The sequence below is a fragment of the Terrapene carolina genome, unplaced genomic scaffold, assembly GCF_002925995.2.
Source record: "Terrapene carolina triunguis isolate 2854851 unplaced genomic scaffold, T_m_triunguis-2.0 Scaffold194, whole genome shotgun sequence".
Taxonomy (NCBI): Eukaryota; Metazoa; Chordata; order Testudines; family Emydidae; genus Terrapene; species Terrapene triunguis.
The window spans coordinates 2997261-3016298 of NW_020664545.1; the positions used below are offsets into that span (position 1 = coordinate 2997261).

The 19038-nt window shown below is 61.9% G+C and overlaps 1 protein-coding gene across 1 annotated transcript; it reads right to left on the reverse strand.

The window, feature by feature from the left end:
- Nucleotides 1–4363: 4363 nt before the first annotated feature.
- Nucleotides 4364–15598, reverse strand: GTPBP3 (GTP binding protein 3, mitochondrial). Its single transcript, XM_026655037.2, has 9 exons — nt 15404–15598; nt 14293–14531; nt 11553–11639; nt 10926–11128; nt 10036–10108; nt 8832–8975; nt 7121–7286; nt 6005–6295; nt 4364–4875 (listed from the first exon to the last, which is right to left on the reverse strand). The coding sequence occupies exons 1-9, from the start codon at nt 15544–15546 to the stop codon at nt 4644–4646; spliced, it is 1578 nt and encodes a 525-aa protein (XP_026510822.1). The 5' UTR covers nt 15547–15598; the 3' UTR covers nt 4364–4643.
- Between the last annotated feature and the right edge of the window lie 3440 nt (nt 15599–19038).

Here is a 19038-nt window from a genome sequence, read left to right on the forward strand (position 1 = left end):
CAGAACTGCAGGGGGCAGGATCCAAGCCCGGCCCAGTGGCCTCCGTCCAGGAATTCTGCACACGTGGCCTCATTCCCGCTCATGGATCGCTCCAACCTCGGCCCGGCTGCCAGCTCCAGCCGCGCCGAAGAGGGGCTAGTGCCGGCGCCTGCTCTCAGCCCCAGAGGAGCGGGCTGCGGGGGAGAGGGGCGCACACGAGAACAAGCCCCAGGCAGGCAGCAGCACACCTGTGCCACCCGCGCCCGCCGTTCCAGCTGCAGGGTGGCAGGAGTGGCAAACAGACGATGCTGGGGCCTGGGATCATGGTGGGGGGAGTCAAACTATCTGCTTCCAGGCTGTTGGCCTGTCATAACTGCCCCCTCTGCCCCCACCCTCCAAGGAAAGGGAATTCCCCTCTCCTGCTCCACGGAGCAAGCGCTGGTGGCCCCAGAGAGCGAGAAGCATCCAGTGACGGGTGGATAATCCATGGGAGTTTTGCTGGGTAAACCAAGGGCATCTGGCCCCACTTAGGTCAGCCGCTCACTTACAGCGGGCTGCACCCACCTGGAGTCCCTGCTCTCAGTCCCACCTCTGCCTCCCCCTTGGGGATGTTCCCCTTTCAGTCCCCCGGCAGAGGGGTAGCTCCCCCACCCAGACGCTGACACAAGAGCATCCTCTCAGGCCGGAAATCTAGCCCCAAAGCCTTGGTTTGTTGGACAAGGAAAGCGGCCTGAATAAATGGCCTCCCTGGACTTTCCCTGCAGGCCCCATTGGCTCCGGTGCCGCCAGAGGGGAAATGTCCTGCGGCCAGTGAGGCTGGGCGCTAGAGGCCCTGGCCCTCAACTCAAAGCCACTTCCCCTCTAGACCTGAGCTGGGTTTCAGCAGCCCTCAGTGCAAGACATGGAAGTTAGTTAAGTCTCAGAGCCGCCAGACAAGGGAGTTATCAGGCCCTCTTACAGAGGGGTAAACTGAGGCACAGAGCAGTGACGTGACAGTAAGCGAGTGGCAGAGTTGGAAGTAGAACCCTGGAGTCCTGACTCGTGTGTCTCGAACTGCTAGGCTACACTGCCCCTCCCAGAGCCAGGAACAGAACCCCGGAGTCCTAGCTCCCAGACACCCCCCAGGAGTCACTAGATACAAACGGTGCCACAGAAGTAGGAAACCGAGTGACTGAAAGCGATTCGTGTTAAATACATTAATCATACCGTGCGGCTCAGTTCTGGGCAAGGCTGCGTTTCCTACGGATGGCCCTGAGCCTTGGCAGGATGACAGGGTTAGTTCAGAAACCTGCAGGACACGCTAGAGTTGGAGAGCAGCCGTGTTGTTGCCATGGTCTGATTTATGGCTGGGCCTTATCTCCCCTTACGAGCGTATAATCAGTCTTTCCTAACACTCGGTGCTAGATTGTGAACTCCTTTGGGAAGTCCCTGCATCCTCCTGGCTCTCTGCACGGCGCTGAGTGCGTGGTCAGGGTTTTAGATCACATCCTAAAGCCAGTCACAAGCCCTGCTCACAGGAATCACGGACTTTCCCCTGCCACCGAAATGCAGCCACCTCTGGGGGAGAAGGCAGCAGCTTAACAGCGCACAGCAACGCTATGGGAGGACTAAAGGATAATTATGTATCCAGTTGACATTTAGAATCGTGGGGGAGCAGGATTTAGGAAGGTCAAAGGAACCCCCAGAGGTGGCAGTGGGTCAGGACAAGGCGGTGAATGAACAAACGGTTTCATGAGAGCTTTCAGGACCTGTCTCTCACAGCACCCCCTACCTGCAGGGCAGCGCTGAGGGGCGCGCCCCCCTTCTGAGCCCTCAGCACTGTGCAGGGACGGTGGGGCCAGCACTGGCTGCGAGGGGAGAGCCCCCCACCCAAGTGCGAATCAGACTGAACCCCAATTAGCAGATAAAGTCGCAGCTCAGGGGGAGCCGTGACAGGGAACAGAACAGCCCCCGCCCCGCCCCAGGAAGGGGCCATCCAAACATGGATTGCTCTCTGATTACACAAGGCCACAGGGTAGGCACTTGCCAGAGCTGTGGACTTGTACCACGCCGTTGGGACTGAAACGGCTTCCCCCTCGCCTATGGCACGTGGAACCCGGGACCCGCCCCATCCTTCCTCGCCCGGGAGCTGCTGCGCCCCACGCTCAGGAGGCAGCACAGCCTGGGGGGAGCACCCAAGGGTGATGGCTCTGCTGCACCTGGGAAACTCTGCTCCGGCCGCATGCACCAGGGCTGGAAGGGAGGCCACATTGCCCAATATTGACCCCACTCTCCGCAGCACCCTAAACTCCCCTCCCGTCCCCTCCTGCGAACTGATTGTCACCCCCCAGGCTCAACCCCTCACAGCTACACCAAGGCCCTGCTCGGCCCCTCTGGCCACACAAGGGGGCCTTAAAGGAGGTGGAAACAGCCCCCCAACTCCTGCCATGTGCACGCACCTCCCTGGCCACCGTGGAGCTGGCCTAAGGACTCTGCGCCCACCCTGTCCCCAGCCCCAGGGGGCAGAGCGGGGCCATGGGGGGGAGACTGTGCTGCAGCTGTTCCCTGGAGTTATGGGGAGCAGAGTGTAAGTTAGAGCAGCCCCAAGGCTGCTGTGACGGGCACCAGGCAGGGCCCTGCCCTAGAACAGGGGGTGCACAAAGGTGGCTTAAAGCCAGCCAGACACCATCCCCCCACACATACACACACTCCAGGAGGAGGTAACGGAGAATCAGGCCTCTGCAGTGGTTTCACCCTGCTCCCAGGGCACAGGGCAGCAGCCCCAGGGCTGTCGCTCCAGCGCCTGTCCCCAGCACTGCCCAGGACGGGCCCGCAGGGGACTTGGCTCCTGGATTCTGGTCCCCCCACCCCGCTGGAAGAGCAGGGGGGAAGCTCGTTACTTGGAGGAGCATCAGGAAATCCTCTATAAATAACCCATCCAAACAAGGGCTTCCTCAGCAGGAGGCCGGGAACCCCAGCGGTAACGAGCCCCAGGGGAGAGCGTGGGGCCAGTGAGGCAGAGGAGCCAAAGGCCACACGCTGGAAACAGAGCCAGGCTGCCAAGGGGGGGCCGGCCCAGCCCCTGGAAAGGGCACGCAGGGAGCAGGCTGCAGCAGAGAGAGGGGGGACGGAGGGCTACAGCCACCAGAGCCCCGGCTTTCTGCTTGATGCGGAGACACTGCCCCGGGACGTGACGTTCAGGCCGGTTTTTCCCTTGTTTACTCTCCGCCCCTGGAAGCGGAGCTGCTCCTAGCCCCATGTTTTTCCACGGCTGGCCCAGGGGACCCCCAGCTCCGGAGACGCCCCCCCTGGAAGACAGGCAGGGAAGAGCCACCACACACAGGCTCCCTCACCCCCTTGGCACCCTCCACGCTCAGGGGGCGCCCCCAAATATAACACCCCTGAGGCGAGGGGTGCTGCCCCCCACTCCTGGCCAGGTTAGAGGCTAGGGCTCCTGCCTGGAGAGAATTGGCCTAACCTTGCTCTGTGGCACCCCCATATGGTTAGTCTAGGAACAGCATGGGCCGGCTCCTCCGCTCAGCCTGGGCCATGGGATCAGGGGAGAAATGTGTATCCATTGCGGGAGCAGAACCTGCCTGGCCCAAGAACCATCTCCTGGCACAACCACTGCACCAGGGCCCCCAGCGCCCTGCTGCTCCCTCGCGTCTGAGGCTTGTGACCAGAGCAGGCGGCCCGAGGGGCCGGACACCTGGGTTCCATTCTTGCTCTGCCCCCAACACACGGACAAGCGCCGGCAGCTCCAGCGCCCCAAGGCGCTACCCCCCCTCACTCCAACAGCAGCGCTAGGCGAAAACCCTCCCAGCACATCCTGACTGCTCCACCCCCACCCCGTCGCAGCCAGGCCCTGTACAGCTCCGAGCACACAGCTGACTCTGAACGGAGAGACTCCCTCCCCCCTGCCTCAGTCCCCACCCCCCCATAAAGTGGGGCTCCTGGCGCTGGGAGGCTGAATTCATTCACATGACCAAAGTGTTCTCGGACGCTGCACTGGCAAAGGATCATTAACCCTTCATGTTAAAGGGAACCCCCCAACCCCAGCCACCCTCCCCCCTCCCCAGCTGTACCGAGCACACGCCCAGTCACTCCCCCCCCCCACCACTTCCTCTTACAGGGCCAGCTCTACACACAGCTTCCTCTAGCCCAGGTGTTCCTCCACCCTGGAAAGAAGGAAAATAGTCCCTTCTTCCCCCCAGCTGGACGATCTCCCCTTGCCTCCCCAGCGCCCGCTGGTCACCGGGCAATGGAAGGTTGGGCACCTCCGTGGGCCTCATGCTGGCGGGAGGAAAGACCAGATCACGGGGCAGGGAAAGGTACCGGGGGGTTTAATAAACACAATGGGGGGGGCAAACAGCCCTGAGAGTCGGGTGCAGGATGGGGCTGTCCTCTGCCTTCTGTGCCCCCAGCACACCCAGCTCTGCAGCTGCCCCGCAGCCCCCTGGGATCCCCCCCACAGACCTGTCATTGTCCCTCAGCTTCTCCAGCCCCGAGGACAACTGCTGCGGGAGCTAAGCTGAGACCTGCACACTCATCGCTGCCGAAGCAGATCGCAGACCCAGCTCCTCCCCTGCCCAGCGTCTCAGCTGAAATATCCCCGCGCTCTTCCCACAATGCCGCACGGGCACCTCAGCCCCTGGCCTGAGCAACACCCCAGCCCCGCCGGCCCCTCACTTCCCGACACAGAAGTCCCTGAAGACGATATCCAGGATCTCCTCGGCGCTGACTCGGCCCGTGATCTTCCCCAGGTGCCTGCGGGCCAGCCGCAGCTCCTCGGCTGCCAGCACCAGATCCAGGGACTTGTAGCCGTGGTACCGGCCCAGCGAGCCCAGGCAGCTGGTGAGGTGCAGGCGGTGCCGTGCCTGCGTGAGGCTCGGGGAGCCGGCCAGAGGGTCGCCGCACCTAGCAGACGAAAGGAGGGGTCACGCCCGTAGCCCAGCTCACTTAGGAGACCAAATAGAAGCTTCGGGCAGGTGGTGGCACTGCTGCCCTCTGCATCGCTATGTGTCATAAACCCTGTCCCGCTCGCAGCTGATGGCGATTCTCCTCTAGCTCCTAATCCCGCTGCCACCAGAGCGGAGTCCTAGGGCGTCACTGACCTCAGACACTATGTGCGCGGGGCCTGTCCTCCTTTGCTGTTGATTGGCAGCAAGGAAACTCCCCGTGCAGGAGCTGCTCCCATCTTCCAACCACACAGCAAGCAGGCTGTTTGAACAAGCCAAGGTGCTTTAGCAGCTCCATTTCCAACCCCCCAAAGCCACCCCCCTCCCACCGAGATGGGACGCGGGCGCAGGGCAGGGCTGAGGCCCGGCTTCGGCTGCGGGAACCGCTGGAAATCGGAGGCCTCTCAAAGCGCTTCCTAGTTCTAGCTGTTCTGGGCGTATTCCACACTTCCAGGCCGCTCAGTAGTTCGGTGATCGGAAGGAGGCTGCGCTGCCTAGCGGACGGAGCACTGGGCTGGGGCTCGGGGAGCTGGGCTCTATTCCCAGTTCTCCCACTGCCTGCTGAGTGACTGTGCGTGCGTCACGTCATTGTGCCTCAGTTTCCCCGCCCAGCCTTTATCTATTCAGGCTGGGAGCTCCGGAGGCCCGGGCCTCTCTCTCTGGGCAGGTCCTGGCACAGCAGGGCCCAGAGCTCACCTGTGGCTTCCAGGTGTTACTGGGATACGGATAACGGACAGACGCAGTGCATTCGGGACAAGCCCCCCGCGGGGAACGAGGCCCCGCTGGGCTGGGAGCGGTGTGGACATGGATGGGATGGTGCTTAGAGCCAAGCCAGCAGCTGAGTTCACACCCCAGAGAGTTTGCAGCATCGATTTCCAGTGTCAACAGATCCCCTCAGCCCCCTTCTCCACCCCAGACAGCGCCCCCTGCTGCCAGAGGGCATCACTGCATCCTCCGTCACAGCACAGCCACCCGGGGCCCAGCCCATGAGACGCCTCCCCACCCCTGCCTCCAAGGCCTGGCCTCGCCCCTGCCCCTCCCATCACAACCCCCCTCCCCTTGCTCGACTGTGACCCCCGGGAACTCACATCTGCTCCAGCTGTGTCCCCAGCAGGCTCAGGAGGATGTCCACGCCCTCTCCAGTCTTGCAGGAGAGCAGACAGGTGGGGGGCAGCGCCCCCTCCCCACAGGCTCCCAGCAGGGCCCCCCCGTGCCCCTCCTCCAGCAGGTCTGCCTTGTTCAGGACCAGGATGCAGGGCGCCCGTCGGGCCGGGACTCCGGGGGGCAGGACGGCTCGCAAGGCGTCGGCAAGGCACCCAGGCTCCGGAGCAACGTCCACCGCGGCCAGCACGGCCAGCACCACGTCCGCTCGCTGCAGCCTGGGGAGGGGGGGAAGGAAGGGCCGTGACACTGGCCAGGGAGACACCCCCCTCCCCCCATGCACATCCCGGGAGTGCTGCCCGCTGAAGAGGGGGCGCTTGCTCCCAATGGACGGCAAACATGGGGTTAATGGTACCAAGAGGGCGCTGAGCGTGACTCCCCCCACCCCATCGCTAGGCCCCCCCTCCCCCCGCACCCGGAACGGGACATGACCTGCCCCCCCCTCCAATCACAGCCCCCCTCAGAATCTGCCCCACAGTCAGCATCTCCCCCCCGCCCCCCCGGGAGCCCGGACGGGACAGACAGAGGCCCAAGCCGCAGGCCCTTTGCTGGGCGACACTGCTGATGTCCCAGGAGGGGTCGGGATGGGCCTGAAGGATCCGGCAGTTGGTTTAGTGCCTGCCTGACACCCTGCAGGCCACAGCCAGAGACGGACACAGCCCCATGCATCCGGCCCCCAGGGACTGGCCAGGCCCGGGAGAGCCAGCAGGCAGGGGCTTCCCAAGGGAGGGGTCGCTTGGCAGGCCGGCAGCTGCTGGGAGAGGAGCCTCCGTCTGGGCTGCAGGTCACCGACATGTCAGCTCAGCAGAGCAACACAGACCTTATAGCTACTGGGAAATCACTGCAGCTCAGCCCTGCCGGTGCCCCCCAGTCCCAACCCGCAGCCCCCTGCTCTCCCAGCCCTGCCGGCGCCCCTCACCCCGACCCTCAGCCCCCCGCTATTCTTGTGTCTCAGAACAAAGCTGCTGTGAGGCACACGACAGGGCCACAGGGAAAGGCCACCGGTCGCCTTTCCACCCCCCCCCAGCCAACGCCTGCCTCACCTCTCCCGAGCTCGGCTCACGCCCTCCCGCTCAATGGCATCTTGGGTCTCCCGCAGCCCGGCCGTGTCACTCAGCACCACGGGGTAGCCACCGATGTTCAGAGCCGACTCCACCACGTCCCGCGTCGTCCCCGCAACGGGGGACACGATGGCCGCAGGCCTCTGGCCTAGACAAAGAGAGCGAGGGGTTAGGGGGGAGTTCAGGGACCACGCTGGGAACAATCGGTGGTGAGGCCTGTTGCTAGGAGTGAGACTGGAAGCAGGAGCCCTCAGCACAGGGGTGCCGCCCCCCAGACACACCTTCCCTGGCCCCGACATCCAGCAAGACCTGGGCCCCCACCTCTCCAGGGCCTTCGCCAGGGGCTCCTCTGGGGAGACCCCTCTAGGCCTAGTCTCCTGACCCCCCAGACAGGGCACCCTCTGTACGGCCACCTCCCCCCAGGGAACAGGGGCCAGAGGCATCTTGTGGTCGTCAGGGCCTGTAACTGGCGAGGCCGGGGAGCCCAAAGGGACAGCTGCAGAGATGTGGGGAGGCCAGACCCAGCAGCTCCCCCCAGTCTAACCCATACAGAGGGAGCACCCCCCACCCCACCCCCGACACCAGTACGAGGCCGCTAGTCCTTCGTGCTGTAGCCGGGGGGGAAGGCGACCGCATCACCCCCATGCACCTGCTGGGGCCCTGATGTGCCACCAACGCCAACCCATTCCGTCGGGGCCCAGCAGCCCCTGAAAAACGAGCAAGAGACTCAGCACCTGGACCAGCGGGGACTCGTGCTGCCATCTAGTGGGCACTAGGGAGCTTTCCAGTGAGTTTCCTAACCCCGGGGGCGGGCGGGGAAATCGAGACGGTTTCTCATTAGCACCAACAAGCAACTCACCAGCCCGAAGAAGCAGGTGGAGTCCCCGCCCTGGGGGCTCATGCCCTGATCCAGAGAGTCTCACCTCCACCCCATCCCGCCACAGCCACAGATCCATCCCACATGCTACCAGCGCAGGCCCCGAGCCTGGGATGCCTGGGCCCAATTCTAGCAGCACCGGGCACCCGCAGTGCGGGCTCCAGTCAGCAGGAGCCGCAGGTGTCAGCGCCTCAGAGAATCAGCCCCAGGCGTCTCCGGTTGTGCCGAGCCCTCGCCCCAAACAAACCCGAACCCTGGGGCAGCCAAAAATCAATGGCAGGTTTGGAAGACTTTGGCCCCAGGACCAAATTCTGCAGAGGGGTGGGGGGAGCAGCAAGATCAGGCCCCACGGCTTGGGTGTCTGGGGTGCGGAGGGAGAGGGCACCATGGTAGCCCACTGGTCAGGGCATGGTTTGTGCCGCGCTCTGTGCCTGATCCACAGATTGTGGGAGTCTGTTCCAGCCCCCGTACAGATCCGGCGGTGGAGCCCGGTGCGTTCGCCTCTGGAAGCCCCAGGCCCGACCCTGGCATTGGCCACAACACTAGAATAAAGACCCTGGTGCTGGGGCAACTGGCACAGATGCTGGCACAGAGAAGCCAGGACCGAATGGAGAGTGAACTCCCCCCGTCAGCGGGAAGCTCTCGCAGGGCCAGTACCCGATCGGTGAATTAAAGGCCCTTGACCTTGGCTGTCCAGCCAGCGCCTAGCCCCACATGGGACTGAACCATCCTCTGGGGTGGGCGAGGCATCGAGCGACCGGGGACACTAAGCGCTGCGGCTGGAGGTTCTCCCCCCGCCCCCCCCCCCCGACTCACACAGGAGGTTGAGCAGGCTGCTCTTGCCAGCGTTGGTGGGGCCAGCGATCACCACGTGAACTCCCCCGCGCAGCCGCTCCCCGCGCCGCCCGTCCTGCAGGTGTCCCCTCACCTCCTCCTCCAGCGCCTGCACGGCAGCGTCCACTGGGCCCGGGTCAGCACCCGGAGAGCGGGGAGGAGGGGAAGAAACCAAAAAGCAAAGTGAAATGAAATGAAACCGCAGCACAGATGAAGGGACCCCAGCAACCCACTGCGGCCCCAATCCGGCAGTCAGGCCCGCACAGGGGACAGTTCCCTGGGCAGGCTGTTATCATTTCATGCATTACGGTAGCACCTAGAGAGAGACCCTGCCCGAGAGCAGGGCCCCATTGGCGAGGTCTGCCCAGCGCAGACAGAGAGGCCCCCTCCTGCAAACACAATCTCTGCCCAACTAACGCTCAGTCTGGAGGGACAAAGGGAGGACCGTCACCCCCTTCACGGCACAAATGGAAACGGAGACCCAGGGTAGATTAAGTGACTTGCCCCAGGTCACACAGGGAGTCTGTGGCAGAGCTAGGACTTGAACCAGACCAGTCTTAATCCAGTGCCACAACCGGATCAGCATCTCAATCAACCACCAGTTCAAGGGCTCAGGATTTAGATTTTGGTATGAAATCAAGGGGAGTTCACCACACTAAATAGCAACCAGTGGTATTTGTCACGAGTTCCAATTAAAACAGGCTCCCTCCCCAGAATTTAAACTCTTCCCCATGCTGCCATGGAAACTCAGGCACTGCTGCTGTGTGGTGCCCTGTGAAATTGACCAGGGACAAGATGAAACTGACCCCTGGCCAGCAGAAGGGTTGGGCAGCCTTTAGCCCCTGTGCCCCGTGGCACAGCACGTGGGCATGACCGGATCCGTGGCACAGCCTGTGTCGAACGAACCAACCAACCAGACAGCAGCAGAGGAAATTCAGATTTCCCAGAAGCCTTTGCAATGTAATGCTCCAGGGCGTCGCGGACAGAGATCTGCAGGGTCCTAGAAGTCGCGGCCCCAGGTCACTGCTGTCCGGACCCCTGTGTCGTCATTCACACCAGCCCAACCCGAGCGGGGAACGCCGCCATGGCAGCATCTCGCCCCTGCTTAGCCCCGGCGCAAGGGACAGCGCGAGGTGCAAGGCACAGGCGGACGCTGCCCCTTTAAGGACAGGCCAGCACCACTCACCTCGAGCCAGCACACCCTCCTCTAGATTGTCGTCTTCGCTGAAGTCGATAAAGGCTTCTACGTGGGCCAGAGCCTAAGGGGCGGAAAGGGGGGACGGCACGTCGCGAATTATGGCCCCGATCCTGCCGGCAGGTCAGGCTCCCGCACCCAGGCTCCGATGGCAGGATTCAGGGTCGATCTTTGCTCCCCCGGGGCCCCTCCATATTCAGCAGCGACCGGCAAACCAGAGCCCAGGGACCCTTCTCCGGCTCCCTCAGGTGTCTTATCCTCCTGGGGTGCAGGGGTCTCTTACACCAGGCCAGCTACTTCAGTGACCCTGTGCTAGCCACTAACGCCTCGCCCTTAGCTAGCGCTTCCCTCCTGGGAGCTCAAAGCAGGGTCAGCGCTGGAGCTGGGGACACGGAGTCCCAGAGAGAGGACGCCACTCGCTCAAAGCCACTGAGGGAATCGGCGTCAGAGCGGGGAGCAGAACCCAGGAGTCCGGACTCCCAGCCTTTCACATGACCCCTTGCACTGCGGAGTTCTGTCCTCCCTGAACCTGGCACAGGGTGGGTACAGGCTGATTCTAACCTTGTCTGGGGATGGAGTCAGGTGCTGCCAAACGCAGCCCTTGGGAACACGGGTAATACACTTGGTGCGAGAATATTTAACCCCTCTGTGCCCATGGAGCTCAAAGGAGGGCTGGTACCAGCACCCCCATTACAAATGGGAAACCAAGGCCCGGAGGGATGGAGTGACTTAGGCAAAGTCACGCGGAGTCAGGGACAAAGCCAGGACTAGAAGCCAGGAGTCCCCCCCTTCCAGGCCATGCCCCTAGCCACGCTGCCTCCCTCTGCTCCCAGCATGGGCGTTCAGGCCCCAGTCAGGCCTTGGGGGAGAGGGGCCCTTACCTTGGTGAGCTCCTCACTCCAGCGTTGGTACAGCTGCCCCAGCTCCCCCTCCATCTGCCGCAGCGCCTGCCTCCTCTGGGCCTCCGTCTCGGCGTGGATCAGGTCCCCCAGCCCCTCCACCTCGGTCAGGCCCAGCTTGCCGTTCTGGAAAGCTCGCTTGGTGAACTCGCCGGGGTCGGCCGGGCGCAGGCCGGGCAGGCGCCCTAGAAAAACCACACACAGCAAACCTGAGCGGGGGCCCCCCGGGGCATCGCTCCTCACGCGGCCAGGCAGGGCTGGGCAAGCTGCCCCAGTTCTGGGAGACGCGAGCTCCCCAGCAGGGGAATCGGTGCCCACTGGGGCCATATTCTGGGACCACGCAGGACCCTTGCCCAGCCTCCACTGTCAGTCACAGGTTCCAGGCTGCTCTACCTTATACTCGGGGTACTGAGATACACAGGACAACCGCAGCACGCTCTGGCCATGCCCCCGATGCCTGGGGGAGGGCCCCAACGCCAGCTCAACCTAGCCAGGGAGCCGACCCACTGCACCGCAGGGATTGCCAGGGGCCGGTTCTCCCCCTCCAAGGCCCAGAGCGACCGAGAATCCGGCTCGCTGAGTTTCAGAGGGACAGAGAGAGACACTTACCCAAGGCCTGGAGCACGCCGCCCACCACTGCCGGCCCCCCGTGGACGTGCAGCTCGGAGCAGTCCTCCCCGGTGAAACTGTGGGGCCCTGCAAAGCACAGAGCCCATTAGCGGCTGCGCTCCCCTGGGACAGGGATAGGATATTAGGGAAAAACTATTTCACTAGGAGGGTGGTGAAGCACTGGAATGGGTTCCCTAGGGAGGTGGTGGAATCTCCATCCTTAGAGGTTTTTAAGGTCAGGCTTGACAAAGCCCTGGCTGGGATGATTTAGTTGGGGATTGTTCCTGCTTTGAGCAGGGGGTTGGACTAGATGACCTCCTGAGGTCCCTTCCAACCCTGATATTCTATGACTCTATGACACGTGGCCCTCGGGGGCAGAGGGGTAAGGGAGCCACCCAACCGGGGCGGGCACGGGATGGAACATTAAAGAAGCTCTTTCTGTCTCCGCGCCGGTGCCGTCAGGACGGGACACAGGCCCATCAGTTGGAATGAGGACGATGGGCTTGCGTGCTGCCGGGAAGGGACACACAGCTGAGACTACGGACAGCAGAGAAGGAATCGAAAGCTCCATCTGCAGAAAAGAACCAGACAGTGACTAGGGATGGAGGGGGAGGGGGCCTCTCCTGAAAGGTGCCTTCACACACAGCCTCATCTATAAATAGCTTCCCCCCACCCCTAAAAGCAGCCGCCTCTGGCTGGAGCACGGCAGGTTGTTTGACCGCACCCAGGGATGGTCTGCAAGAGGTCAGCAGGGAGCAAAGACGATTCCTCTGGCCGGGGGCGCAGAACGGAGTTAACGGCCCTGCTCTTGCAAAACGCGCCAGGGGTATCCCAAGTGCTTCGGGTCTGAGCTTGAGAGGCCAGAGAGCCAAGGGCCTCCTAGTGCCGTGCTGGCGCACTGGTGTCTGTACTGGCAAAGGGAAGAGCCCCCTAGTGAGCCCCCCACACCGTTCCCTGGCCCCACCCCTGTGGCAAGCAACCAGCCCAGCCCTGCCTGGCTCCCCAGTGCAGATTATCCCAGCTCCCGGGCAGCCGCGTGTGTCACGCATGCTCAGCAGCGTGGCACTGCCCCCCTCTGGAGGACGGTCCAGGCACCGCTATCTAGGGCTGCAGAGGTTGAGTTAAAGGCGCCCGAGTTCGTTAGCTCAAACAATAGAGACTGGGGCTTGGTTAGCTCCAGAAGTCCTGGGTTCAGTCCCTGCAGCTGCTGCCCCAGCGAGGGGCCACGCGGCATCACCTGGGAGGGCGGCCACTGAACGGGGACCTGCGGCCGACCCCACACAGGAGATCGGCTCGTTAGTAATTATGGTATCGGCGGCAGCCGTCCCCAGCCCCTCTGATTGCCAAGGAGGTCAAACCCTGCACGGACTTTCCCCAGACTCAGCCGCAGGAAAGAAAGGCTCCCTGCAGCCGGGAACATCTCAGCCCTGCAGCGTTTGATGAAGAATCGCTCAGGCCCGCTGGGAAATCCTCAGACAACATCCTCATTGGAATTCTGCCCGGGCGCCGTGTGCTTTCTGGGAGGTTCCACTCGATACCCCCAGAGGCCACCTGCTCCAGGTGTTTACTCCTCACCGAGCTGCGATATCACCGCCGCCTCGTGGGACTGGGTGGGGAACGGATCAGGGAGCAAAGATCCTATTTTCACACCAAAGTACTCAATAACAGGAAAAGGGGGGGGAGGGGAGTGGGTACAGAGAGTAGGCCGGAGTATGCAATCCTGTTTGTAAATGCCATAAGAAACCCATAACCTCTTTGGAGCATCGTGGAAGCACCAAGGATAGAGCTGGGATCTTCCTGCTCCACAAGCTCTTGAGCTAAAGGAAAACTCCCCATTAGCTGTTCTCGGTATAGGGCTTATGATGCACAGAGCTAAGCAGTTCCGATCCCGTCGTGCACACACAGGGCAAGACGCCACCAGAGTTGAGAGAGAGGTTGCAGATTTATCAGAAAAACAGAAAACCCATCTCACCTGCCCCATCCCACGTGCAAACAATGGGCGCGAGGCTGCAGGGAGAACTGACCCTCCCAGGCCTGGCACTGGTGCAGGACAGGAGGGGCAATGCGTGCTCTGGTATCTAGTTCTGCACAATGCCAGGCAGAAAGGGAGGTGCTATCCCACTGCCAGGTGCTACCAGCCTCCATTTCGGCCCCGATCCTGGAATCTCTCTGCTTGCAGAACCCCAGACAAGGTCAGGGCAAGATCCGCTGGGAGGGTCAAGCCCAGGAGGTCACGTGGCAGGAGCTCCCCCTTGGGGGAGTGACCGGGAGAGCGGGAGAATGACCAGGAGAACGCAATCGGGAATCCTACCTGGTAGTGGGGGGTGGGGGGGAGGAGAGATGGGCTGTGAATACACATGCATGCAGGGCTGGGCTGGACACCTCGCTGCAGGTGTCCGGGCACTGCAGGGTTGGCGCTGGGAACTGCAGACGGGCGAGCGAGCCTGTCTAGAAGGGGCTGCAGGAGCACACACAGCCTGAGCAGGCAAAGCTGACCAGTGGCAGGGGGCCATTTTGGGGAAGCTCCCACCAATGAGCAGTTTCCATCCACCTATCGAGGGTGGTAAGAGCCAAAGCAAATGTGATGGTTTGCGGCACAGAATCAATATCCCCCGGCATCTCACTACCTGCCAGTCACCCCCTATGTGAATCCAAGGTGGGACCTGCCCAAAAGGCCCCCCGGGGTGCAAGGGCTGGGCACTGCGGCCCTACAGAGCCTGCTGCAGTCTTCAGCTCTAACCTGGGAACCAGATGACCAGGCCCCTGTCCAGAGTCTCTGCAGAGCTGGGGTCGTGGATCCTCCGCAAGGCGACGGCTCTAGGCCGGGGCAGCTCCTGCTGCCCCGTTAGACTCCGCAGGGCTGCTCCGCTGGCGGGGCCGCTGGTCCGGATCACGGCCACGCCGCATTTCCCATGGCCCGAAGACAAGGCGAAGATGGTGTCTCTCTTCCCCACAGGGCAGTAGAGCCGCTTGACAACCCTGAAAGCGACCAGAGACAAAGCCCAGAAGTGAGACTGCCCTGAGCGATGGGCACAGGGGCAAGAGAGTCTCAGCACCCACCCTGATCAGTAACCCACGGCTGGATACAGCAGCGAAGAGCCGCCCCAACCCCACGAGCAGCACCAGGTGCATTGTGGGGTCATCTTGGCACCTTCCGCTGAAGCACCTGGTACCAACCGCTGCCACCAGACTCGATGCACCACGGCCAGACCCAGCACCCTCATGCTGACGCTCCTCACCCCTGCCCTGGGGTCATGCAAGAGACTGGGATCTTGGCTCTGGGTTCCAGGTCTGGGGAGGAGCCTTATGCTGGACAGAGCAGCCTGGAGGGCCGGTTCCAGCCATCCCACCCAATCCCCCTAGGCTGCAGCAAGGGCTCCTGCCAGGCCGGGGGAAACCATCACGGATGCACGAACTGCCTCACCCGGGCAAGCAGATGCTCAGCCTCGAGCAAAGGGACTGTTGCTGCTCACTCAGCCGGAGTATCCAGTGTATCCGAACCCAGCGCCCCCAAAGCACAGACTGTCTGCAGCCACCCGGGGCCTCGCAGTTACAGAGAGAATCCCCATCAGCTGTTTGCCACATGGGGCCTCTGCCCCAGCTGAGCAGTTCAGATCCCATCCCAGGGCTACTGGCGGCCCGTGGTCCGGCGCCCCGTGAGCCACAGGTGCACGGCGCATCCCAGCCCGTAACCCTGCAGCGCTCCAGACCCCCGGCACGGCAGGGACCCCAGGAACGAGGCAGAGGCCACTGGCTCCAGGTCACGCAGCCACATGCAAGCCACGGCAAAGGCAGCTGCTGCTGCAGCGCCCCAGGGCTGACCCAGCCCAGAGACCCCCCACCCCACACACCTGTGAGCAGCGCCAGACACAGGGCTGAGCCCTGCCAGCACCTTCCTCCACGTGCCAGGCCACATGGCCCCCCCCCGGCAGGGCGCAGCACCCGGGGGGGAGGAGACGTGAGCAAGCCCCGCCCCCAGCAGCGCCCCCTCCATCAGCCCCAACACGGGGAGCGCAGCCGACACCGCGCCCCGGGGCGCCTGCTCCCGGGAAGCGGCAGCCCCTGCTCCAGGCCGGCCTCTGCCAGCACTTGCTGACGCGCTCCGCGACCTCAAAGTGTGGGCAAGAGGCCCCGCCCCGGCTGCACACGGATTGGTCAGAACCAAGAAAGGGGCGGAGCTGCCTCCCTGCGCGGCTCAGTTGGTGGGCGGAGCCTGCTTCAGGGCTCAGGGCAGCCTCTGGGCTGGGTTTGGGGCGCTGGCCGCCCTAGGGTGACCAGACAGCAAATCGGGACAGGGGGTGGGGGGGGGGGTAATAGGAGCCTATATAAGAAAAATACCCAAAAATCAGAACTGTCCCTATAAAATCGGGACATCTGGTCACCCTAGGTTGCCCCCAGCCCTTTCCCTGCCCACTTGCGAGGACTGGGGTCCTGGGCAGGGCAGCGCCAGGATTTCACCCCTGAAATCTATTTTAATGGCGGTTCCTAGGAATCCAAGGAGTTTGGGGAACCACACTCCTGTCCCCATTGTAGCCCTGCAAACACCTCCACCCTGTGTCCATCTCCCGTGTGGTATATGCTGAAAAACATGCTTCAGATATGGAATTTATCGGTCTGAATTCTGCAGAGACTTACAGCACGGGCTTCATTTTACACACGGTGCGCAGTTCAATGGATTAATCAGTGTGTGTAAAGTTAAGCGTGTGCGTAGGTTTTGGTGACACTGTCATGCAGGATCTCAGCTCCGTGCCGTAGAGTGGGGGCTGGGCCGGGCGTGCATCTGCATTTGCACCTGCTTGTGGCCTCTGCACGAGGGAATCCGAACTCTCCCGTGCAGAAGGCCAGGAACTACCTCAGCGGCAAGGCGAAGGTCTTGTGTGTGGGAGCATTGGGTCATCCTGCCCCTAAATAAAAATACTAGTTTCTGGTGTGGTTTTAAAAACAAACAGATCCTCTAACTGGAGAAAGAAAGAGATCTGCCTTTGATCTCATGTGTTTCACTGGGGGGGTTTTCTCCAGGGGGAGAGAAGAGAGTGAATTATTTATTGCAGTGAACTGATAGATCCAGGAAGCTTTCTTGATCATCATATACTGCAAAACAAGATGATCTCATCCATCCCTGGGGCAACCCCACCCTCCTTGACTCCATGTGACCCAGTGGCACTGCCCCAGGATGCAAACACAGCTGCCCCGTCAGGGAAAAGGACATGAGACAGAGCAGGTTGGGGCATGGACTCTGGAGCCAGGTCCTGCGGAGGCCTCCTCTCCTCTTAAGGCTTTTTCTGGGCTTAAATAAAATATCAGATGCTGCTTGGCCCGGAAATCACGTCCCATTGGCTCCCAGGGTCCAGCATAAAGCTGCTCCCTAGCTAGGCCCCCTCCTCACCCCACAAACCATGTCTAATTTTCCTGCCACTTTCTGCAGCCCCCTATTGACCCAGCTTTTTCAGTCTTTTCTTTCCTTCTTCCTGGGATTAAGGGCTGGAGGTTTATTTAGCGCGAGTCACTGGGTGGAGACTAGAGTTTCTCATTCACCCCTTCCCTTCTGGCCTCCTCTGCTCCACTATCCTGCCTGCTGCCACATTGGCTGTTCCCGTGTGCCATTCAAACCGCAGTGGGGTTTAGGGGCCCCGCCTGCTGCATGGGGCTGGCCAGGTAAGCGTGGCCATGGTTTTCAATTGCAAGGTCAAACAGAGAGGGCAATGCACTGCGTGTTGTGCTTCACTCGGTGCAAGAGACGAGATGCCACTATCCAGCCTCACGAAAGAGGGAAACTCCCCACTGGGGCTCCGACCCAAGCTGCATCCGGCAACTAGAGCCAGATAGTTTGACAGCACTCAGGCAGCTCTTGACAAGGAAGGAGGCTCCAGGATTATGTTATAGGGGCTCCCAGCCTGGCCCCCCGGATCTCGCAAGTCAAGGGAGGATCCCACTACCAGCCAGGGCTGCAAACGCCTCAGGAGCTGGGAATCTAAGCGGATTCTCTCCACTGCTCACGTCCCCAAAGAGAATAAAGACAGTGGAGCTGGGGAGAAGTCGGGAGCTCCGCTAACACTGGGCAAGACAGACCAGAGCCCTGCAGGACAGGACCGAACCCGGCTCTCTCCCTGCAGGGACAACAGTAGTCAGAGCTGGTGTCTGAGGACCAAGGAAATACCTGGGACTCCAAAGGTCTGGGGTAGGAAGACTGGTCCCACAGGCACTAAACTGGGACTCAAGAACCCAGAGTCCTTTTGGGCAAGTCCCCTAGGGGCTGGTGTCAGTGTATGCTACAGCTGTAGTGTAGACGCAGACTATGCGACAGAGGGTTTCCATCACTGTAGGAACTTCACCTGCCCGAGCAGCGGTAGGTCAACGCAGCTACATCTCACTGGCAGAAAACAGCCGGTGCAGCCAGTTTAGGTGCTCAGGGTCCCATGCAACTGAGAGAGCCCCGGAAGGCTCCAAGGTTTGTATTATTATTAAGGCTGCAGATCTGTCACGGCGCAAAAAACAAGTCCCGGAGTGTGCGCGTTTCCCGTTTGCCTGTGCCTTTTTTCTGCATTCGTGACTCGCGCCAGAGCACTGGCTCCGGTGTCCCGCCACGTGGCCTGGCACCCTGCACTAGGCATTGCAACCTAGCACCTGGGGGCGCAGCACGGGTCAGGTTTGGTGCCAAACCTGAGTGGGACTGCAACTCCACACACCAGGCTGCAACTTCCGGAGCAAGAGGCCAAGCCCAGCCCTGTGGGACATAGGAGCCTCTGCTGTGGGGGGTGAGTGCAGGGTTGGCATGCTCTCCAGTCCTGCGCCCCGCTCCCCCGGCCTCCCCTCCAAAGGGTGACAATCAGAGTTACGGTGCCGGGTAGGGAAAGATACTGCTGCAGGCAGTGCTGCTGTAGGAGGGGGCCACAATCCAACCTGCACTGGGGGCTGGGCCCATCTATCTGCTCCTCGACACTGCTACGGCTCTCAGGGATGGGACTTGTTAGTACAGACCAGGCCTTTATCCACCCTGCGCCTCCATCCCCCGGAGGTGCTGTGAGGACAGATCCGTTCGGGATTGTGAAGTACCTGGAGAGGAAGCAGAGGAGACAGAGAAAGGGTCATTTATACAGTGTTTGCTGCCCCTCCACAGCTGGGATCTTCGGGGATTCCTCTGCTATTATCCGGAGCAGCCCCCATCAGCCCGGCTTTAAAGTGCTGACTCTTGGCTATCACACAGGCACCAGTAAAATGGGGATCCACCAGCCCAGCACACCCCGTGCTCTCCTCTCGCTGCTACACAACAGCCTGGCCCGCTGCGGGCTCTGGTGTCGCCTCTCAAAGGCTAGTCGTTCGCCCACTTGGAAAAGGCGGCCTCCCGCAGCAAGCTGCATATGTGAACCATAGAATTTATCTCCAGGGTGGCTGGTGTGTGGCTGGCAGGAGGTGGAGGAGCTGGACCAGCCAGGCTGGGGGCTGCCTGCCCAGCCCATGCCGCCCTGGGGCTGCCCCCTGCCCCCCC